This window comes from Caretta caretta, chromosome 1 (assembly GCF_965140235.1).
Source record: "Caretta caretta isolate rCarCar2 chromosome 1, rCarCar1.hap1, whole genome shotgun sequence".
NCBI lineage: Eukaryota > Metazoa > Chordata > Testudines > Cheloniidae > Caretta > Caretta caretta.
The window spans coordinates 259934060-259954615 of record NC_134206.1 but is presented as its reverse complement, the minus strand read 5'-3'; the positions used below and the strand labels follow the sequence as shown (position 1 = coordinate 259954615).

General features: G+C 46.6%; 1 protein-coding gene and 1 long non-coding RNA gene across 11 annotated transcripts in view; one reads left to right on the top strand and one right to left on the bottom strand.

Moving 5' to 3' along the window:
• Positions 1 to 20556, top strand: part of FAM227A (family with sequence similarity 227 member A) — a 44870-nt gene that overhangs the window by 582 nt on the left and 23732 nt on the right. For 2 of the 10 annotated variants that reach the window (XM_048834110.2, XM_048834080.2), the window contains exons 1-7: positions 454 to 1127; positions 1232 to 1386; positions 4382 to 4467; positions 6184 to 6274; positions 12066 to 12169; positions 18343 to 18495; positions 18816 to 18917. In XM_048834110.2, the coding sequence (XP_048690067.2) occupies positions 1260 to 1386; positions 4382 to 4467; positions 6184 to 6274; positions 12066 to 12169; positions 18343 to 18495; positions 18816 to 18917 (663 nt within the window). In that variant the 5' untranslated portion in view covers positions 454 to 1127; positions 1232 to 1259. Of the gene's footprint in view, positions 1 to 452; positions 1128 to 1231; positions 1387 to 4381; positions 4468 to 6183; positions 6275 to 12065; positions 12170 to 18342; positions 18496 to 18815; positions 18918 to 20556 lie in introns of those variants that run through there. The other 8 variants (XM_048834100.2, XM_048834096.2, XM_048834088.2 and 5 more) reach the window with 7 other exon arrangements.
• LOC142070420 (uncharacterized) overlaps positions 15202 to 20556 on the bottom strand; it is a 32793-nt gene continuing 27438 nt past the window's right edge. Inside the window, exon 5 of the long non-coding RNA XR_012666362.1 lies at positions 15202 to 15804. This is a non-coding gene — a long non-coding RNA (uncharacterized LOC142070420). The remainder of the gene's footprint in view (positions 15805 to 20556) is intronic.

The following is a 20556-nucleotide window of genomic DNA, read 5'->3' as shown; positions in this document are numbered from 1 at the left end:
TCCAGGGGCTGACGGGGAACGTGGGCAGCCCGAGGGCTCCGTTCAGTCCCGGCAGGGGAGGAGGCGCTGCCCCCGTGCCCCCTGCGTGTACTGCTGCTGCCCGGTGCCGTGCCTGGGCCGGGGCACTTCTCCCCTGCTGGCCCGCCCGCCGCAGGGGCACCCGAGTGTAACAGCCCCGGTCTGGCCTACAGCGGCGGCGGGGGTGACACAACCAGCCCTGCCATGTCCTAGTCACTTCCCAAGAAAACGTGCTTTTGAGGAGTGTGGTGGCGTGGCCCTGTTGGTCCCAGGGTGTGTGAGAGACAAGGTGGGTGAGTTAATAGCTTGTGTTGAATCAACTTCTGAGGGTGAAAGAGGAGACCAGCTTTCCCGCTCGCTCCTCTTGAAACCTTCAGTTCTGGTGTTGATCCAAAGCCCGTCTCTTTCAGCAACAGAAGTTGGTCCAGGAAAAGCTATTACCTCACTCACTGTGTCCCTCTTTTAAGGAAACTCATTGCTTTTAGGACAGAGGGCCACTTCTCCACCTTTTCCTCCTAACCAGCTGCTTTCCCAGATGGGAATTATCTTGGTTAATATTTTCCTACAGGAACTTTTGACAGGCCTGCTCGCTGCTCATTTGTTGGAGGAAGGCCCAGACATCTCACATCATACCTTAAAAATGCTACCAAAATCTGATATTTTAATGTCTCCCTCCCTCTTCACTCCAAAGTTTCTCTGAGCTTCCACACATTTCCCATTTATTATTATGGTGTTATAGGTGTGTAAGGCACTGTACAAGTAAAGTATATAACAAGGTGCCTGCCCCAAGAAAATTACAGTTAAAATTATAAAAGTAAAATAAATAAATACAGCATATATATAAGGGAGAAAACAAATGGTCACAAAACAAGTGTCATCTGGAAACATCTGAGCTTGCTGAATCCTTGTTTATGCCTTAAAACATAGCCTGGCTGTTTGTTTCCATTGTTATGGGGAGAATCATCCTCAGATGACCTTCTCCCACTCATCTGAGCCCCACAGATGTCCTGACCTTTCCACATGAGGTGCAGTGTCCTTACTGCCTGTGGCAATGAAGAATTATCAAGAGGGACCTCGGTATGAACCCATGCAAAGCAAAATCCAATAAGGTTTGTCAAAGGGCATTTGGTTTTGAAGGCAGTAAAGTGGGAGAGAGGAAGAGATTCTATAAAAATATTTTTGTAATGGAAATGTTTTGTCCCCACTTTGCTAGGAATTAGTTTATATTTTGCACTGGAAACATGGCAGCCTTAAATAATACTTCACCAATTATCCGATTCCAAGAATTTGTGGGGGTATTGCCCATGCAACAAGCAAAGGAGACTGAGAAGTTGAACATGCAGCAGAGCGTAAACAAGAAACCTTTATGTATCTTCTGCCAGTGAACAATCAATGCTAGAGAATCACATACTGTGTTGCTTATGTAGGCCAAGCTGTACACCCAGATGTGCATCTTGTGCTTCCACTCCAGCCAAGCCCCTTGCCCCCATCCCCCACGATGGGCAGAACTCTGTTGATTTTGGTAAACGTTAATGGAAATCAAGCTTTTGGGGTTTCTAAAATCAGTTTGTTTTTTGGTTTCTGATTTTCATCAACATCAATAGGGTTCTGTTCAGTGTATGGGTGTGGCAGGGGGTGGCAGCTAAGGGCTCTACTAACCGTAACTGGACTCTAATGATGAGGTCACCGTCTCACTCTACATCCTCAATGACTAAATAGGGATTTTAATGGCAATTAAGCTTTTCTAACTTTCTGATTTTCACCAAAATCAATAGGGTTCTGCCCATTGATACCTAGAGGAGTCCCTGAGATTCTGGAATTGATGAAATGTGATTTTTCAACAATGATCATGTTACAGACACACAAAGAAATGCCATTGAGTTGAGTGTGAGGGATTGCTTCACTTGGCCAATTAAACATAACCTACCACAGTTTGGGCTGTTCTAATAAGGGCATGATGCTGAGATTTCAGCAGTGAAGAACTGCTCAGATGCTGGGAAAGGGAGAGGTAAGACTTCATTTGTTTCATCAACACTTGGTCTGTAATAGACCAAACTTTTTGACTGTCAGTAAATGGTTGGGGAGATTTTGCTGTTCTATTTCTTGATGACTGGCTGATGTATTGTGCTGTGAAGGTTATTGTGACATCACCCAGAGTACAATCTAGACTGTTGAACAGCTGTGTCCCCTCAGTTCTCCAATCAGAGGTGCCTTTGCACTGCTTTGTTGGGAGAACAACCACTCCTGGCCAGTTCACCTACAGCATCTAACACGCAAAAATCACTCCCAGCTGAATTACATTAATGCTTTGGCCAGACACCCGTTAATTCCATACAGGGCGATACCAGCAAACTCCCAGTCCCAGATCTTCCCCCAGAAATGTTTCTTATACTGCCCAGCTCTCTACTGGATGATGCAACCTCATATAAAGTCTGTCAGTTCATCAGTAGAAAAAGATATGCACAAACCTTGTTATCTCAAGTGGAGGTTCCCAAACACTTCAAACCAAACACGCTCGTTTAGACAAAACAATAAAACAAGTTTATTAACTACAGAAAGATTTTAAGTGATTACAAGTAAAGAGGCATAAAAGTCAGACTTGGTCACAAAGAAAATAAAAAGATAAAATGCAAACTAGTATGTAATTTACCAAGCTAGGTAGATTCTAAGCAAAGGTTTTTCTCATCACCTGCTCTTTGTAGTCTTTAATGGCTAGAAGCTTTTAGGCCAGGACCCCTCCCTCAGTTCAGTGTCTCTTAAGGCATTGCTGCCATGAGCAAAGGAGTAGAGTAGAGAGGTAATTTATGTTGTGTGAGGATTATCTTTGGGGATTATCTCCAGCTGGGGTGCAGGTGATAGCCATTCTGTTTACATGGGAACCCCTAGTTGTTCTATTGTCAATATGTAAAGTTCTTGCTTACACATTTCTTCCTGCCAGAGAATGGCCATTTAACTAGGTGATGGTCCACTTGACTTTGTTGACATCAGGATAAGGTGTTGGTTTGTCTTTTCTTTTTGATGAACTGGTTTGTGCCTGCTTTTCTAAATTTGGATCATGTTACAGCAATATTATACAGTAGAAGCTTATAATTTTTGACATGTAATTTTGCCACACATATTTTACCAGGACAATAATGTTAAGCAAATTGAATTTTTGAAATGATACCTCACAAGGCATACTTAGTACAAAATTTATCATGGTCTTGTAAAAAGGGTGAAGATGGGGTACAGACTGTATTTATTGATATGGAATGTATTTTAATGGATGGCAGGGTGTCTAGAGCCTATGAGAAGCATCTCTTTGAGGCAAAATCAAAATAAATATCCCTTCCCTTTTAATCTTTCAAGAGGTCCCCAATTTGCCAAACATTTTGTTGGTAGTCCAAAGTCTGCAGCTCCACTGTACGGTGTTACGAATTACACCTGAGAGGACACGCACACAACTGCTGCGAATTACACCTGAGAGGACACGCACACAACTGCTGCGAATTACACCTGGTAGGACACGCACACAACTGCTGCGAATTACACCTGGTAGGACACGCGCACAAATGCTACGAATTACACCTGGTAGGACACGCACACCAATGCTGCGAATTATACCTGATAGGTCACGCACAGTTCGAATCTAGGCTGAGGCACAGAAACAAAGTCCACAACTGCAGAGTTCCCAAAAGACACTAAGTTTATTACGCTGCTAGCCAGGAGGGGACCCTGAATACAGATTATACAAAGGTTATATACTTTTTAGCAAAGCATGTTGCCCTCGTGCATCGGAAACCTTAGCCAATAAACAAACCCTTGTCTTATCTACCACCTATACCTGCTTAGTGCATTCCTCATGCTATACCAGTATGTTAATTACACAGCATGGTCGTAAAGCTATGCATCAGTAACCTTTATTATCAGGATGGGAGGCCTCACATCAAGGCCAAGAGACAGGGAGTTAGAGACTGACAAAAACCAGGTACTGGGAGTCAAGGCAGGCTGGAGACAAGGAGGAGGATTTTCACAGGGATTCAGTATCTAAGGATCACTCCTCCTGGTGTATGATGTGCTGGCATTTAAACAATGGTGGGCCCCAAACCAAAATGGAGTCACATGTGCTAACTTTTCCTTAACAACGGATACCATTTGCAACAGGTTTGGAGGCTTTTCTGAAAGATTTGGATTGTGCAGTTAGTGAGATGAGTCAGGGCTGCAGAGACAAGGGAAAACAAGTCAAAGAGAGAGAAAATATGGAAGAGAAATAGCAGCAAATAGAGAAAGTATCAGAAAAAGAGTAGCAGCATGATTTTTTGTCTGGTTTGTTACACTTATTAATACTCTCCAAAGAGGTTCCTTAACATACCTACCTTCTCAGTGTGCCCAATTGGCAGTATGCAGAAAGTGAACCAGAAAATTGCACATTTGCGACTGGAGTTGGAAAAATTCCACACTGGTGACCTGGTGAGTAAAGACAGTTTGCTGCAGCATATGCAAGGAAAAGCATAGACTTAGTACACTTGGGGGAATTCTGCACCACTGCGCACACACGATTAATGAGCCATACATATTTTTATTTTTTTGTGCAGAAAAAAGCTTCTGCTCAAAAGTTGCTGCAGTTCCGCCTTTTGCCCACCAGCAGGTGCTGCGGCAATAGAACACAACAGCAGCTTCCAGCAGCAAGTAACTTCTGCAGTACTGCTTTTTGCCCACCAGAGGGCACTGTGGCAATAGGACACAACAGGTGGTCCCAGCCAGTTAGGGAAGAGAAAGAGCCTTCTTCACAGCCTCTGTAGGGCCAGGTTAGGAGACAGGGACTATGGGGAGACAGATAGTGTGGGCTGCTGGGGGGTCAGACAGGGGCTCATAAGGGCTAGTGGGGGAGGACAGACTAGGGCAGGGGCTCAGTGGGAGTGGAGGCTCAGAGCCACAGTGGGGAGGGAGGTGCAGGGCCACATAGGGACAGGGGAGTGGCTCAGTGGGGGCACAGAGACACATGGGGACAGGGATGGGGTGCAGGGCCACATAGGGACATGGGGTTGATGAGTGGGGGCACAGAGACATGGGCAGGAGGTACAGGGCCATGTGGGAATGGGGGAGTGGGTGTCTGAGTGGAGGTGGAAGGACACACGGGGTCGGGGGGGGGGGCGTGTCTGAGTGGGGGCAGAGGGACACTTATGTCTGACTGAGAAAGGCTAGGAGTCAGCCAGGATCTGCATGGGGGAAGTTCCCTAACAGTCCCTTGCCGCCCCCGAAAAAAACTTCTTCCATACTTTTCCCACCCATACCCAACAACCCTCAAAGTTCACACCCAGGCTGCTTCCCAGCAATTATTTCTCTCTCTCTCACTCCTCCGTTACCCTTGATTCCCCCCAGCCTTTGCATGGCTTCTGGGAAGTGCAGGAAATTTGGTTCTGTATTGTAGTTTAAATGAATTATTACTCAGAGTTCTGTATAAATATGCCTAGTAAGGAATCTATTTGTCAAAAAATATTTTCTGAATCTTTTTTTATTGTCTTTATTGTTACAGACATATTTGCTGGCAGGTAGTTTGAAATGAATGACCAAAAATAATTGAAACTGGTGTGATTATATTGTGTTATTTTGACAAATAAAATATGCAGAATTTTGCAGAATCTGAAAATATTGTTTGCAGAATCTTTAATTTTTTGTTGCAGAATTTTTAATTTTTTGGCACAGAATTCCCCCAGGAGTAACTTAGGAGTGACTCCTAATGGTACATTTGGGCAATGCATCATTCCAGCAGGGTAGATGTTGCAAAACAGTGGTCTCCTAACAGTGGCTTCCGAGGAGAGTAGGTGCTGGAAATTACTTAGTCCTTTAAAGGGGGGAATTATAGAGCAGATACCCCAAAATTAGAACAGAATCTTGCAGTTTTGAATGGGGATTTTGTGAATTACCTGGATTTTGTGCATGCGTGTGTGTGTAGGTATGTATGTAGTAGGGAGAGGAAAGAGAATGGAAGAGCAATGGCACGAAAGGTAATAACAGAAAAAGGAAGCAAGAGAAAGTTAATTGTAGAATTATATTTCAGAACTGAAAACATTTGAGCTTAAGTAGCTACTTTAGGAGTCCGGGGTCCTTTTGTTCCCAAGCCCCAAAACTTAGTGTGGAATTAATCCCTAACACCAATTGCTGTTGTTTTTGTTATTGTTGAAGGTGATTGAGGACTTGGAATCATTAAAGAGATACTCTGGACATAAGAGCTTCAGAAGAGAGAAAAAGCACTTCAAGACATCCAGGGAAAGAGGCACACATGCTTTCTAATTACATATCTTTGGGGTTTTATTGGGGAGATGAGTACAGCTTAAGGAGCTCAGATCAGGACATTTCCTGCCAATGAATACTGGGGTATTAATGATCCCCTTTCCAGTGGAGTCACAGTTTAGGACATTTCCTGCAAGCTCCAGATTGAAATGCCCCTGGCATCTCAAGCAGCTCACGTCCTCCTTGTGTATTTGTCCTAGCAAAAAGTAATTTTACCATGTAATTTTTGAAATTCTGAATGTACAAACCGTGTGTGCCCTCATGTCCTGGAGACAGCTCTAGATTCCTGATGAGGACTTTGAAACAAACAAAGACACCTCTTGCAGAGAATCAATGACAGGTTTTGAGCCCAGTGAATAATTGGGACAGGGTTGGGGGAGTTTAGGCCCTGAATCTGTGAATACTTCTGCCCACGCTCAGGGCCAGCCTTTGGGGTGGGCTGTACAGGCCCTTGCCCAGGGTGGCCCACCCAAGGGGGCGCCATGCACAGGGTTTGGATTCCCACCTGTCCTGCTGCCGAGAGGCCAGCTGGGCTGATGGAGGCAGCAGGGCAGGCAGGCGAGCAGCAACATGGAGCATGGGGAGAGACCCAAGCTGCAGGGGGCAGTTGGACGACCAGCCCTCAAGCCAGGTGACTCCTCTGGAGCAGGGATGCCCCTCCTCCGCCCTGCTCCATGGGTGCAGCCACTGCTATTCCTGTCCCCCACTTCCTCCCTTCGGACTGGGAGCCATAGGTGCCAACTTCTCCTGGCACCGGTGGGTCCCGCCCCAACTGTATCCCTGCCCTGCCCCCATTCCAACCCCTTCCCCAAAGTCCCAGCTCCAACTCCGCCCCCTCCCTGCCCCTATTGGACTCCTTCCCCAAATCCCCACCACGACTCCTCCCCTGAGCGCTCCAATGCCTTGTTCCTGCTCCTCCCCCCTCCCTCCCACAGCTTGGGCAAGCGCTGGAAGGAGAAGTGGGGAAGGTACACTCAGGGGAGGAGGTGGAGGTGAGCTGGGGCAGGGAGCACCTACGGAGTCGGCGCCTATACTGGGAGCATCCTCCTGTCTGCTCTGTGGGGGGGAGAGGGGCTGATGGCAGGGTGTCCTCCTCCTCCCCCACCTGTGTACCCAGTTTCCACTAAGCTGGGGTGACTGGACAGGGGGAATCTGTGTGTGCTGGTGCCTCTCTGGGTCCAGAGCTGCTGGCAGCTGCTTGTGTTCCAAGGAGCCTCGTTCAGGCTCCTGACCCTGAGTGCTTTCTTAAAGAGACAGCATACTCACTCAAGCACACACACTCCCCTCAACACACACACGCTTTCCTTCACATAGTCCCCGCAACACACATACCAGGGCTCCCTGCATCCAGGTCACTTCCCCACCTGGGCTGTGCTGAGGCATCAGGAGCTGCTGCTCTCCTGCCCTCCCCTTACACAGTCCGCAGGGAAAGTGACCTGGATACAGGAAGCCCTGACATCTCCTTGCTCACAGACCCCTAGGGCTGCGGGGAGGAGGAGTAGCAGTCCAGTGGGGGAGCAAGCAGCAATGCCAGCTGCTTTGTGTATCCAGGTCAGTTTCCCAACATAAGTGCAGGAGGGGGATGCAAGGGTTAGGGGCAAAGGGGGCACAGTGCAGGGGTTAGGGGCTCATTAGGGGACAGGAGTTGGGGTGAGGAGGCATGCATACTGCAGGGTTTAGGGGCTCAGGAGGGAGGTGCAGGGGGTAGAAGTGAAGGGGTGCAGGAATTGGGGCACAGGAGGGGAGTGCTGGAGTTGGGGTGAAGAGGGCACAGTGCAGGTGTTAGGGGGGCTGGTGTTGGGGTGCAGGAGGGGGGCAGAGGTTGGGAGTGAAGTGGTGCAGGAATTAGGGGTGCAGGAGGGGGAGCAGGCATTTGGAGCGAAGGGGGCACGGTTAGGGGGGAAGGCAGGATGGGGGGCCAGGGGCAATGGGGGGTGCCACACCCATGGGGGCCAGGGCCATCAAAATACAAGTTCGCCTACGGTGCCATTTTCCCTAAGGCCAGCCCTGCCCATGCTGAACTTTATGCATGTAGATAGTTCCATTGAGTTCAATGGGGCTATTCACTTACATAAATATTTGCAGCATTGGGACCAGAATGAGTGGTGTGAGAATAATGCAGTATAGATATGATAAATAATATTCAGTGTCACATACATCACTAGCAAATCTCATTGTTTTGATTTAAGGAACCCCCGGTAACCTGGAACACAGATTGTGCATCAGCTCCCCCTAAACTACTAAGAGCTAAATGTTTTGGCATATGTATTTTTCCATTGGCATGTGTAAGGCACTCATGCCTACAGTAATTGAGAACCTCATAAAAATTAATGAATATAGCCTTGTAACACTACTGTGAAGTGATTTGGTATCACGTGATATTTTGATAAAACTAACATGGCACACACTAAATGAATTAAAAACTGGCTAACTGGTAGGCTTCAAAATGGAATTGTAAATGGGGAATCGTCATTGAATGGATATGTTTCCAGTGAGTTCCCACGGGGACAGTTCTTGGCTCTATGCTATTTAAAATTCTTATCCATGACCTGGAAGAAAACATAAAATCCTCACTGATAAAATTTGCAGCTGACACACAAATTGAGGGAGCATTAAATAATGAAGAAGACATGTCACTGATTCAGAGCAATCTACATCACTTGGTAAACTGAGTGCAAGCAAAGAATATGGGTATTAATACGGTTAAATGTAAATGTATACATCTAGGAACAAAGAATGCAGGCCACACTTACAGGATGGGGGACTCTATCTTGGGAACAGTGATTGAAAAAGATTTGGGAGTGATGGTGGGTAATCTGCTTAACATGAGCTCCAGTGTGACACAGTGGCCAAAAGAGCTAGTGCGATCTGGGGCTGCATAAATGGGAATCTCGAGTTGGAGTAGAGAGGTTATTTTACCTCTATAATTGGCACAAGTGCTACCACTGCTGGAATACTGTGTTCAGTTCTGGTGCCCACAATTCAAGAAGAATGTTGATAAATTAGAGAAGGTTCAGAGAAGAACCACAAGAATGATTAAAGGATTAAAAAACATCTCTTATAGTTATAGACTCAAGGAGCTCAATCTATTTATCTTAAGAAAGAGAAGGCTAAGGGGTGATTTGGTACAGTCTATAACAGGGGTTGGCAACCTTTCGGAAGTGGTGTGCCGAGTCTTCATTTATTCATTTTAACTTAAGGTTTCACGTGCCAGTAATACATTCTAACGTTTTTTAGACGGTCTCTCTCGATAAGTCTATATATTATATAACTAAACTACTGTTGTATGTAAAGTAAACAAGGTTTTCAAAATGTTTAAGCAGCTGCATTTAAAATTAAATTAAAATGCTGATCTTACGCTGCTGGCCTACTCAGCCCACTGCCAGCCTGGGGTTCCGTTCACTGAGGCTGGCAGCAGGCTGAGCGGGGCCTACGGCCAGGACCCTGGCTGGCAAGGGGCTGGCAAGGGGCTGGCAGCCAGAACCCCAGACCAGCAGCGGGCTGAGCGGGGCCAGCGGCCGGGACCCCAGACCAGCCGTGGGCTGAGTGACTCAGCCCGCTGCTGGTCTGGGGTTCAGTCCGCTGGCTCCTGCCAGCCAGGGTTCCGGCTGCCGGCCCCGCTCAGCCCGCTGCCGGTCTGGGATCCCGGCCCTGCCCACATAGAGTAGATACCTACCTTCTCCCTGGTTCTAGCCCATTCTCTTCCTCTCTCTCTGCACTGAGCTGAGAGTGGGAGTGCACTGAGCACAGGGCTCGGGTTGAAGGAGCAGGCTGGGATGCAGGGTCTGGCCAGGAGCTAGAATGAGGGAGGGGGCTCAGGGTTGGGGCAAGAGGTTTGGGTGTGGAGCGCTTACCTGGGCAGCTCCCATTTGGTGCGAGGGGTGCAGGTGGGAATGTGGAAGGGTGCAGGAGCTCCTGTTTGGTGCTCAGGGTGGGGGTGGGAATGTGGGGTTGCATGAGTCAGGACATGGGGTGTGAGAGGGCTGGGTATGTGTGGGGGGTACTGGAGTCAGGGCTGGGGTCATGGGGGGGTGCAAGGGTCAGGGCAGGAGGCTGGGGTATTTGGGGGGTGCAGGGGTCAGGGCAGAGGGCTGGCTGTGTGTGAGGGGGTGCAGGGTTCAGGGCAGGGGGTTGGGGGGGGATGTAAGGACCAGGGCAGAGGGCTGGGAGTGTGGGCTGGGGTCGTGGGGGTGCTCCCAGCCCCCTGCTCAGAGTGGCTCACGGCAGGGGGCTGGAGGGGATATGCCCTGATTCCACCCCCCTTCCCCAAGACCCTGTCCCCACCTCTTCTCCGCCTCTCCCGGGTGCAGCGAGCTCCTCTTCTCCCCCTCCCACGCAAGGGCCATCAGCTGGGGCCATCAGCTGATCCTCGGCAGGGAGAGGAGGAGGGACAGGAACGCAGCACACTGGGGGAAGAGGCGGGGGAGGGGGGAGCTTGTCTGCCCTGCAGCAGCAGCCATCAGGACCAAGCTTCTTCATCCTGTCGGGGGCGGGGGGTGGGGGCGCGGAGAAGAGTGGGCCAGGGCTGGCAGGATTTTTAATGGCATGCTGCTGCCTGCCAGGGTCCAGGCCTGGGTCTGGCACCGGGCTGAGCGACTGGGACCTGGCAGGCAGCAGCGTGCCATTAAAAATCGGCTCGCATGCTGTCTTTGGCATGCGTGCCATAGGTTGCCGACCCCTGATGTATTATATAACTAAACTATTGTCTTATGTAAAGTAAACAAGGTTTTCAAAATGTTTAAGAAGCTTCATTTAAAATTAAATTAAAATGCTAATCTTACGCCGCTGGCCTGCTCAGCCCGCTGCCAGCCTGGGGTTCCGTTCACCTAGGCTGGCAGCAGGGTGAGCGGGGCCTGTGGCCGGAACCCTGGCTGGCAAGGGGCTGGCAGCCAGAACCCCAGACCGGCAGCGGGCTAAGCGTACCATAGGTTGCCGACCCCTGGTCTATAAGTATCCACATGGGGAACAAATATTTGATAATGGGCTCTTCACTCTGGCAGAGAAAAGTATAATATGATCTAATGGCTGGAAGTTGAAGCTAGACAAATTCAGACTGGAAAATAAGGTATACATTTGTAGCGGTGAGATTAATTAATTATTGGAACAATTTACCAAGGGTCATGGTGGATTCTTCATCACTGGCAATTTTTTAAATCTAGATTGGATATTTTACCTGTTCTAGGAATGATTTTGGGGAACTTCTATGGCCTGTGCTATACAGAAGGCCAGACTAGATGATCACAAAGGTCCCTTATGGACCTGGAATCTATGAAGCAGTACAGAAATAGGAAAACATTTTGAAGCTGGAGAAATGGAGGCAGGGAGAGGTTAAATTATTTCTCCCAGGTCATGTAGGGTTTATGTGGCAGGACCAAGATAGAACCAAGATTTCATGGCTACTAGTTCTGTGCCTTAACTGCAAGGTTGTCTTTCCCCCATATGTTGTTGGAAAGGTAACTGTTCCTATATCTATAATAGTGTTTCTTATTTGATATATAACCTGGATGTCACCATAATTTTGCCATTTTACTTCCTTGAGCCAGTACCTTAACTGATTCTTTAATACTGAGATAGCGGAGAAGGGTACATCCATTCCCCCCCTCCCCCCGCCTCCCTTCATCCTCACTCTTATTCACTGGAATGAAGTAGGGTAGAGAGTAGCATGCTGCCTCACCTTTCTGATTCAGCTGAAATTCTCCTGGTTTGTGTCATTTTGGCCTCAGTCATGCTCTTCAGCCCCTCAGTATTCTCATTCTTCTATCTTCTTGCTGCAGACAGAGATAGGAAGGAGATATGCCGCTTTGCACAGAAGTATGAGCATCCTATGAATGTGTCAGACTTTGACTCACTAGATCAGACCAAGATCACCTACAAGAAGGTAAGATCACCTATGAGAAGGGGCAGAATTCTTCCCTTCCCCTACACATATGCAATATTTCTTGGAAAGAGACAGAGTCCAGTTCTCTAGATTGCTGGGGGAAATAATTGATGTTTGTTTTATTTTTGGGAGGGATTCATAGGAATGTAGGAATTGCCTTATTGCATCAGACCACTGGTCTGTCTAGTCCATTTTCCCCCCCTCCTAACAAATTGGATCATATCACTGGTCCATCCCTTCCTGTATCCTCCTTCATTCCGTACCAGTTCCACAGATTGATTATACTGTATGCTCTGTAAAGGGTTATTTCCTTTTTATTGATTTTAAATTTTACTGCCCTTCAATTTCACAAGTCTTGTTTGTGTTCTGTTGTGGAACAGGTAAGAAGGGGAAGGTCTGATCAGTTATCACTAGGGCCAGGTCTACACTACAGACTGGTCAGTGCAAGGTATGTCAGCATAAAGCCACTGAAGTTGGTATATTCACTTGTGAGCATGCACACTTGTCTGCTTGCTTTGGCACTTTGTATACTCATCAAGCATGCTTATCTCAATGCAAAGTGCAGTGTACCATGGGTAGGTGTCCTAATGTGTCACACACCACCAGTGCTTAATTTGAAATGAAAGAGGTGCCGGGGCTCAGGCAATTTTTTTACTTTCGTAACTGATTTGGCAAGCCTAGAGATGCCAGGGCTATGAACTGCCAAGCCTGGAGGTACCAGGGCTTAGCCATAGCAAGCCTTGGCACAAATTAAGCATTGTGCACCACCCTCCCGTGCAATACCTTTTGGGGGATTTTTGCAATGTGTTATCGGGTAGAAATGAGTCGCACAAAGAACTCTGGGACCTGGGAGAGTCAAGTTCCCATCATGCAGTTTTCTCCATCTCATAATGCCATCCCTATCCCTAATTTTCACGCCTTTTTTAAAATCCCACAAACCCACGCAGCACTTGTCCACCATCTCTGACAGAAGCATGGAGCCCATGCAGCTCTGCACTATTGTCGTGAACATTGCAAACACAGAACCAATGACTCCTCCAGTATTTGCAGAGCTGTAGGAAGTATCATAACAACTGGGGACATGACGATTTATTTGAGGACAGATTGCTAAGGGACATAGCGAAATCCAATTTAAGGTTGTTGGGATTCATGGATCAGCTGCAGAGTGTGGAGCGCTGCTTGAGAAATGAGCAGACAGGTGGGATCGCATCGTAATGCAGATTTGTGGTGATAAGCAGTGGTTGTAGAACTTTCTGATGCAAAAGGCCATCTTCCAGGATCTGTGTGCTGATCTTGCTTCAGCCCTCCCACGCAGGACACAAAACTGAGACCAGCACTTACAGTTCAGAAGCGAGGGATGATCTAACTGTGGAAGTTTACAGTGCCGAACTGCAGCTGGTCAATGGAAAATCATTCTGGAGTTGTAAAATTCACAGTGCGGGCTGTTGTCATACAATTGAGTAGGGCCGTTGTATCCTGCTACACTGGACTGCGACTGTAGGCAATGTTCAGGCTATCATGGATATATTTGCAGCTCTAGGGTACCCAAACTGTGGTAGGGCATATACAGCACATCCCTGATTTGGCACCAGCCACACATCTTGCAACAGAGCACATCAACAGAAGGGGCTACTTTTCTATGGTTATGCAAGCACTGGTGGATCACTGGGGACACTTCTCCCATATCAGTGTGGGCATGAGGCTTTCATCTTTAAGAACAGAGGACTGCTCAGAAAGCTGCACACAGTAACATGCTTTCTTGACTGGCGGATTATCATTGATGATATTGAAATACCAGTTGTGATTCTGGTGAACCCAGAGTATCCCTTGCTCCCCCTGACTCATGAAGCCATACACTGGCCAACTTGATAGCTCCAAAGAAAGATTCAGCTACCAGCTCAGCAGGTGCAGAATGATAGTTGAATGTGCTTTTGGAAGACTGAAGGGATGCGGGTGATGTTTACTCACTAGATTGGATTTCAGTGGAAAAAAATATTCCAGTGGTTATAACTGCCTGTTGTGTCCTGCCTAATGTCTGTGAGGCAAAGGGGGAGAAATTGCCGCCGGAGTGGAAGGTGGAGGTGGAGTGACTTTGAACAGTCAGACACAAGGGGATGTAGGCTTGGCCTGACATAAATAATTAAACGTTGGGGAGGCCTCATGTCTTGGAAGACAGGAGTAGGGAGGTAAATTAATTAGCTGGCTGAAAATGTAATAGTTGTGCTAAATAATATAAGTAAATGGGTCAGTAATCTAAGAGACAATGTCTGAGCTAACCAAGATAAGAGGGAGAACACCCAAGAAACTATTTACTATAAGCAATATAACAATGGACAAGATAAGTCAGGAATGTAAAGATGAAGTAAAGAGTAGGTCAAACGTGGACAGTGTGTGAATACAGCATGCTGTACAGAGACTGGTCCCTACAAAGTAACCAATCCAATCCAAAAATATGTGATGCAATCTACAGTAAACACAATGTAGTACATGTATATGAAGGAAGACATTTGCTTTGTAAGTCTGGATTTATGGTATGCCTTATACCTTCTCCCACTATGCTTGAGTCTGATCAACTCAGCTTAACTTTGTTGTATGCCAAATAAAGGAACCTGAGTAACGAGACTGGAGTAAAAAAGAGTTCTCAGGGAACTGAGTGGATGAGAGCTCAGTGCAGAGCTATGGGGTTGTGGGAGGCTTTGAAAGAGCACTTTAACTGTCAGCCCCAATAATGTGTCATGCTGGATAATGCTGTATCTGGCCCTGAAGTTTTGGAGATTGTTAGGAGTTGTGCAGTGCTTGGTGTACATTTATGAATATCACACGGTCTTTTAATGAACCTACAAATTATGTGGTGCTTATTGTACATTTATCATTATTACAATGTGTTTTGCACTGAACGTATGAGTTCTGTGATTATGTCCAATTACAATTAATGCGTGCTTTTGGTAGTGCTAGGCATTCTGCTGGATATGCTATGAAATAATAAAGATGAATTTATTACCAAAAAATTAAAACGTATTGTGTAACCAAAACAGTGCAAAGAATAATGAGCAATTAAAAACCCACAGAGTGTAAACTTATTCAATAAATTAACAGAACAGACCTTTACAATTAGAATGCTAGAAAACATTTGTGTCTATTTTTGCCAAACATACAGTAGTCGTGGCTCTCACAGGTCAGTGTATGTGAAGCTGTGTTTTTTACTGTCCCCTACCGTGGAGTTGTAGTGGTAGGGATGCAGCCCATGTTGCCGCATGGAATGTTGGGGGTTATAGGGAACTGCTCAAATGGAGTTGTCCATTGACTGCAAAAGGAGGTAAGCATGTGATTGACTTGTAGGTCAACAAAAGTCTGCAGCATTTGTGTTTCCTGTCTGAGAAGCCCCATTATGTCCAGGTGCATCTCCCTCTTCTTTCCCTGATAGGACTCCTGGGCATTTCTCCTGTCCACTCTTTCCTTCTCCAAGCTGTCTGCCATATGCACTTTCCATGCTTTCTTTTCATAGTCTGATGCAGCACTGGTTTGCAGGATCTCACTGAACGTGTCCTCTGTAGTCCGCCTCTTCCTCCTCCTCATCAGGGATTGGTGTCCCGTGGGTGTGGAGGGGGCACTTTTCAGGGCTGTAACGGCAGCAACTGCAGATAAAAGATTGTATTTACAGTCACAACAGAAAGTAAAATATTTAATTTCAGAACTCCCTTCCTTCTCCCATAAAAGTTTTAAAATCAGCCATGCTTATTGACCCTTCAGCCTTGGAGCATCTCTCCACAGCACCACTCTCCAGCTGCAGCAAGGTGAGTATGGCCCACGGGGAGTGTGGGTGAGGGAGGAGGGAATTGTTTGGTTGTGTAAAACAGGAAAATTTCGGCCCCTATTTCCATGGATACAAGTACAGGGCAATGGCACTGAGTACTGGCACTATTTGCCACAGGTGGTGGTGATGATTTTAGCTGATATCTCACTCCTGAGGGTAACAAAGACACAGAGAGCACAGCTGCTGCTGGGATCCTGAAGCCTCCTGGGTCCATATGCTGCTAGCCTGTTTACTACAATGGCACCTGCCAAAGTCGGCATGGAGTGTCGTGGGAAAGCATCCTACCATGGAAGAAGAAATCAAGCAGCCACCCCTAGAAACCTTCAGGAGAGGATTGCAGACCGTCTCCATGAAAATTTCATCACGATCCCTTAGGAGGATACAAGGAACATCCTTATGCACATAAACAAATTGCTACACAGCCTGCCCCCAACCTGACGGGAAAGAAAAGCAGATACCAGCTCTACCTCTAAGTTTTGTTGTACCTTTACCTCTTCTCCTGCTCATCTCGTAGGAGTAAAATGATGAAAAGCAGAAACCTGTGTTCTGCTAACCTGGTGTTGACCCTGGTGTCATCTTCACATATATTCTTTTTAAGGGAGAATGCACTCACACATGTGTCTAAGGTTCTTTACCCTGGATCAGGCTTATCTGTGCTCAGCTGGCAGGAATGTCTAGACTGCAGTGGAGTCTCTAAAAGATCCTGGCTTGCAGCATAGCAGAACCCACTCACCACATGTCCCTCCTCCTCTTCCTTGCTATTCACAACAGTGGTCTCTCAGGCTCCACCAAGGAATCCATAGTGGTCTGAAGGATGCTGTTGGAGTCTCCACCAAGTATGGAACGCAGCTAGCTGTAAAACGAGCAGGTCTGTGGCTTGGCACCAGATCATCTGTTGGCCTCCCTGGCCTTTCATAGTGCCTGCCGCAGTTCCTTTGCTTTCATGTGCTATTGCTGCTGATTCCTTTTGTACCCTTTTGCCTGCATCCCCAGTGCAGTCTTTTTGTAGATGTCCATGTTTATGTGACTGGTCCATAGCTGTGCCTGCACAGTCTCTTCTCCCCAGAGGCCCAGGAGATCCACTGTCTCCCGTCTACTCCAGGCAGGAGTGTGTCTAGAGAGCATGTGACCAGTATGGTCAGTAAGGCAGCTGTACACAACAAGGGAGAGCTGCTAGGTGAGCTCACCAAGCTGGGCAATCAGGAATGGCATTTCAAAAATACAGAGGTTTTAAAGGCGGGATTGGTAGCTTCCGTTCTCTGTGACCCCTAGGCAGTGGAGTTTACAATTGTGAGCAGAGTGCTCGCTGTCGAGAATTGTGAAGACCTGCTGGAGGACTGTTATGGTCAACACAGGTCATGCAGTGTCTACACTCTCGCTGTGTTGACCATGGCTCAGTGCCATTCAGGGAGGGGATGTTACTGTGACACCTGTAATGGGACACTTACGTTGGCAGGAGACAAATTTGAGTGTGGACTCATTCATAAATGGGTCAATGGGAGGCAACTTACATCAACCTAGCTTTGTAGTGTAGACCAGGCCTAGGCTGCTCATCATTTTCGACTCATCAATCAAGTCCCCTCTAACTTCTCCTCTTCAAGCTAAATAATCTCAACCTTTCAGTTTCTTGTGTAGCTGCTACACTCATGCCACTAGTGGTTTCTGGCATCTTACTCTGGATCTTTTTCTAGCAATGGATGACTAGTCACAGATCCAAGAGTAGTGGGCTCTATACAAACGGAAATCATGATTTCCTTCTCCCTGGAGTTTGCAGAGGATAAGGGAAGTCACACAGGGAAAAGAACAGCAACTAGTATAAAGACTGCAGCATGCTCTTCTTATTCCTTTCCCCGAGTTCCATCTTCTGCTGGGCGTCAGCTTCAGTAGACCAGTGATTTTCAGCCTCTCAAACCATGATTCAGCCATTTGCAACCAGTCCTCCAGGAGTGAAACCTCAAAATCTTTTGTGTGATACTTCGGAGTAGCCACCATGAAGATCAGCACAACACTTAGGGTCTGATCCTGCTGCTGTTGAAGTCAATGGCAAAACTCCCATAGACTCCAATGGGAAATGCTCAAAAACCCTTATAGGGCACTCCTGGTATCTGGACCAATTATAAGTGCCTGAACAAATCCATTTAAATAGGGACAAGGAATGGGCTGGTGACCAACCCCCACCTCACAAACTCCCCATTGAAGTCTCACAACCAAGAGGTTCAGAACCACAGATAAATCAAGTCTTGAAATAGCCAGTTCCTGGTCTTGAGACATAAAGCACCAGAGGCTGGGGGATTTGCAGGCACTTGTCATAAGTATATGTGTTTTGTATTGGGTCTTTCCTCCCTCTTTGTCACCCTAGCCTCAGAATACATCAGAAAAGAACAAGCTGGTGGAACTGTATCAATACCCAGGGTACAACATGCATGAGCCAACACCGCTGCCTAATGGGACGGAGCTGACTGATGTCATAGAGAAGGTGGTGTGTGCCCAGAGAAAGTCAGCAAGTGGGAAGGTACTCTACATACTTACAAAGAGCAGCAAATGTGTGCTTGCGTGCGTGTACCTACATATGAGTGGATATGCATGATTGCCATGCACATGTATGTGAATATGTGTGTGAGTGCTGTGAGAATGTGTGCATTTGTTTCCCAGAAATGGCATGCTGCTTGTAAGGCTCTGTGAATGAGAAATTTGGAGGTTCTTAAGGATGGATTAATGGTAGAGTTGAGAACAGGAGAAAGGATGTGTAAAGATCAGAGAGTGATTTGCCTTGTGAGTGTATCTTCATCTGTCTGTGCTGCATGATGTTGCAAAGTTTCATTTCTTTGCCAGACACCTTTTCCTTCAAAAATGCTGCAGAAGTTTCTCACAGCTCCAGTCTCCCATGCTATCCTGTTGGACAGCTTCTGGTGGTTTTTTCTCCACTTATATCAGGTAAGGAAGAGACTAGGACAAGGGCTGGATATTGATGTATTTCACATGGTTCCACTGGGTATAGAGTCTCTGACAGAGGGAAAGTTTAATAAGTGTCTTAAAATAATATTGAAAACAAAAGGTCAAAATTGTGCATTGTGGTCCAATCCTGCTCCATCTGTCCCTTGTAGGGAGCAAATACCTGCTCCAGCCAGGCCCTACAATGCAATACAGACTAGAGGAGGTATTCTCCCTCCCACTGTAGTAGCATTTAGGGTTTGTACAAATCCCTTAACTAACCAGGGAGGAATTTGCCTGGGACAAGCACTGTATAAGGCAGATGCCCTATGTAGGATCCCTTGGAAACACTGGTGTAAAGGTGTACTACCAGCAGGGCTGGGAATGAGGTTTTCATGCTGAGCACAATGGCGATTCTGGAGCAGCTTCAGGTTGTAGATCTGACCCTTGGTAGCATCAGAACAGTTGCTATAACTTAGAGCAGCCCCCAGGGCTTTTTTGGCTCCTGAAAAGCTCAGAATCAGGAGGGTACAAAGCTGTCTTAAAGCCACCTTCCCTCCAGCGCTCCTCGTGGGATGTTCCTGTACCTTAGCTGTTTTCACACATACTGGGCCAAATTATTATGCTCTTAGTTATGCTCTGATTCTCTCAATTTCAGTAGAGTCAATGGAGTTATTCCAGATATATGCTGGTAGTGTAACCGAGAGCAGACTTTGGTCTACTGTATTTATATTCATTGTTGTTGCTTGCAATTCCTTAAATTCACTGTTGGGCTAAATGAGGAAAAGTTTAAAAACTACAGCAAGAATATTTATTTTGTTTAGTAAAACTCTCCATGTCAGATGAATTTTCTCACCAAAAAGACACTTCTTGTGTGATCTGATGTCCAGAATAAAAATCGGTGATTAAAATGAAAATCTGGGGGTGTCATATATATAAAAATAAAGGGAAGGAAAAACCCCTTTGAAATCCCTCCTGGCCAGGGGAAAGCTCCTCTCACCTGTAAAGGGTTAAGAAGCTAAAGGTAACCTCGCTGGCACCTGACCAAAATGACCAATGAGGAGACAAGATACTTTCAAAAGCTGGGAGGAGGGAGAGAAACAAAGGGTCTCTGTCTGTCTATATGCTGTTTCTGCCGGAGATAGACCAGGAATGGAGTCTTAGAACTTTTAGTAAGTAATCTAGCTAGGTACGTGTTACATTATGATTTCTTTAAATGGCTGAGAAAAGAATTGTGCTGAATAGAATAACTATTTCTGTGTATCTTTTTTGTAACTTAAGTTTTTGCCTAGAGGGATTCTCTATGTTTTGAATCTAATTACCCTGTAAGGTATCTACCATCCTGATTTTACAGAGGTGATTTCTTTACTTCTATTTACTTCTATTTCTATTAAAAGTCTTTTTGTAAGAAAACTGAATGCTTTTTTCATTGTTCTCAGATCCAAGGGTTTAGGTCTGTGGTCACCTATGCAAATTGGTGAGGCTTTTTATCCAACATTTCCCAGGAAAGGGGGGGTGCAAGTGTTGGGAGGATTGTTCATTGTTCTTAAGATCCAAGGGTCTGGGTCTGTAGTCACCTAGGCAAATTGGTGAGGCTTTTTACCAAACCTTGTCCAGGAAGTGGGGTGCAAGGTTTTGGGAA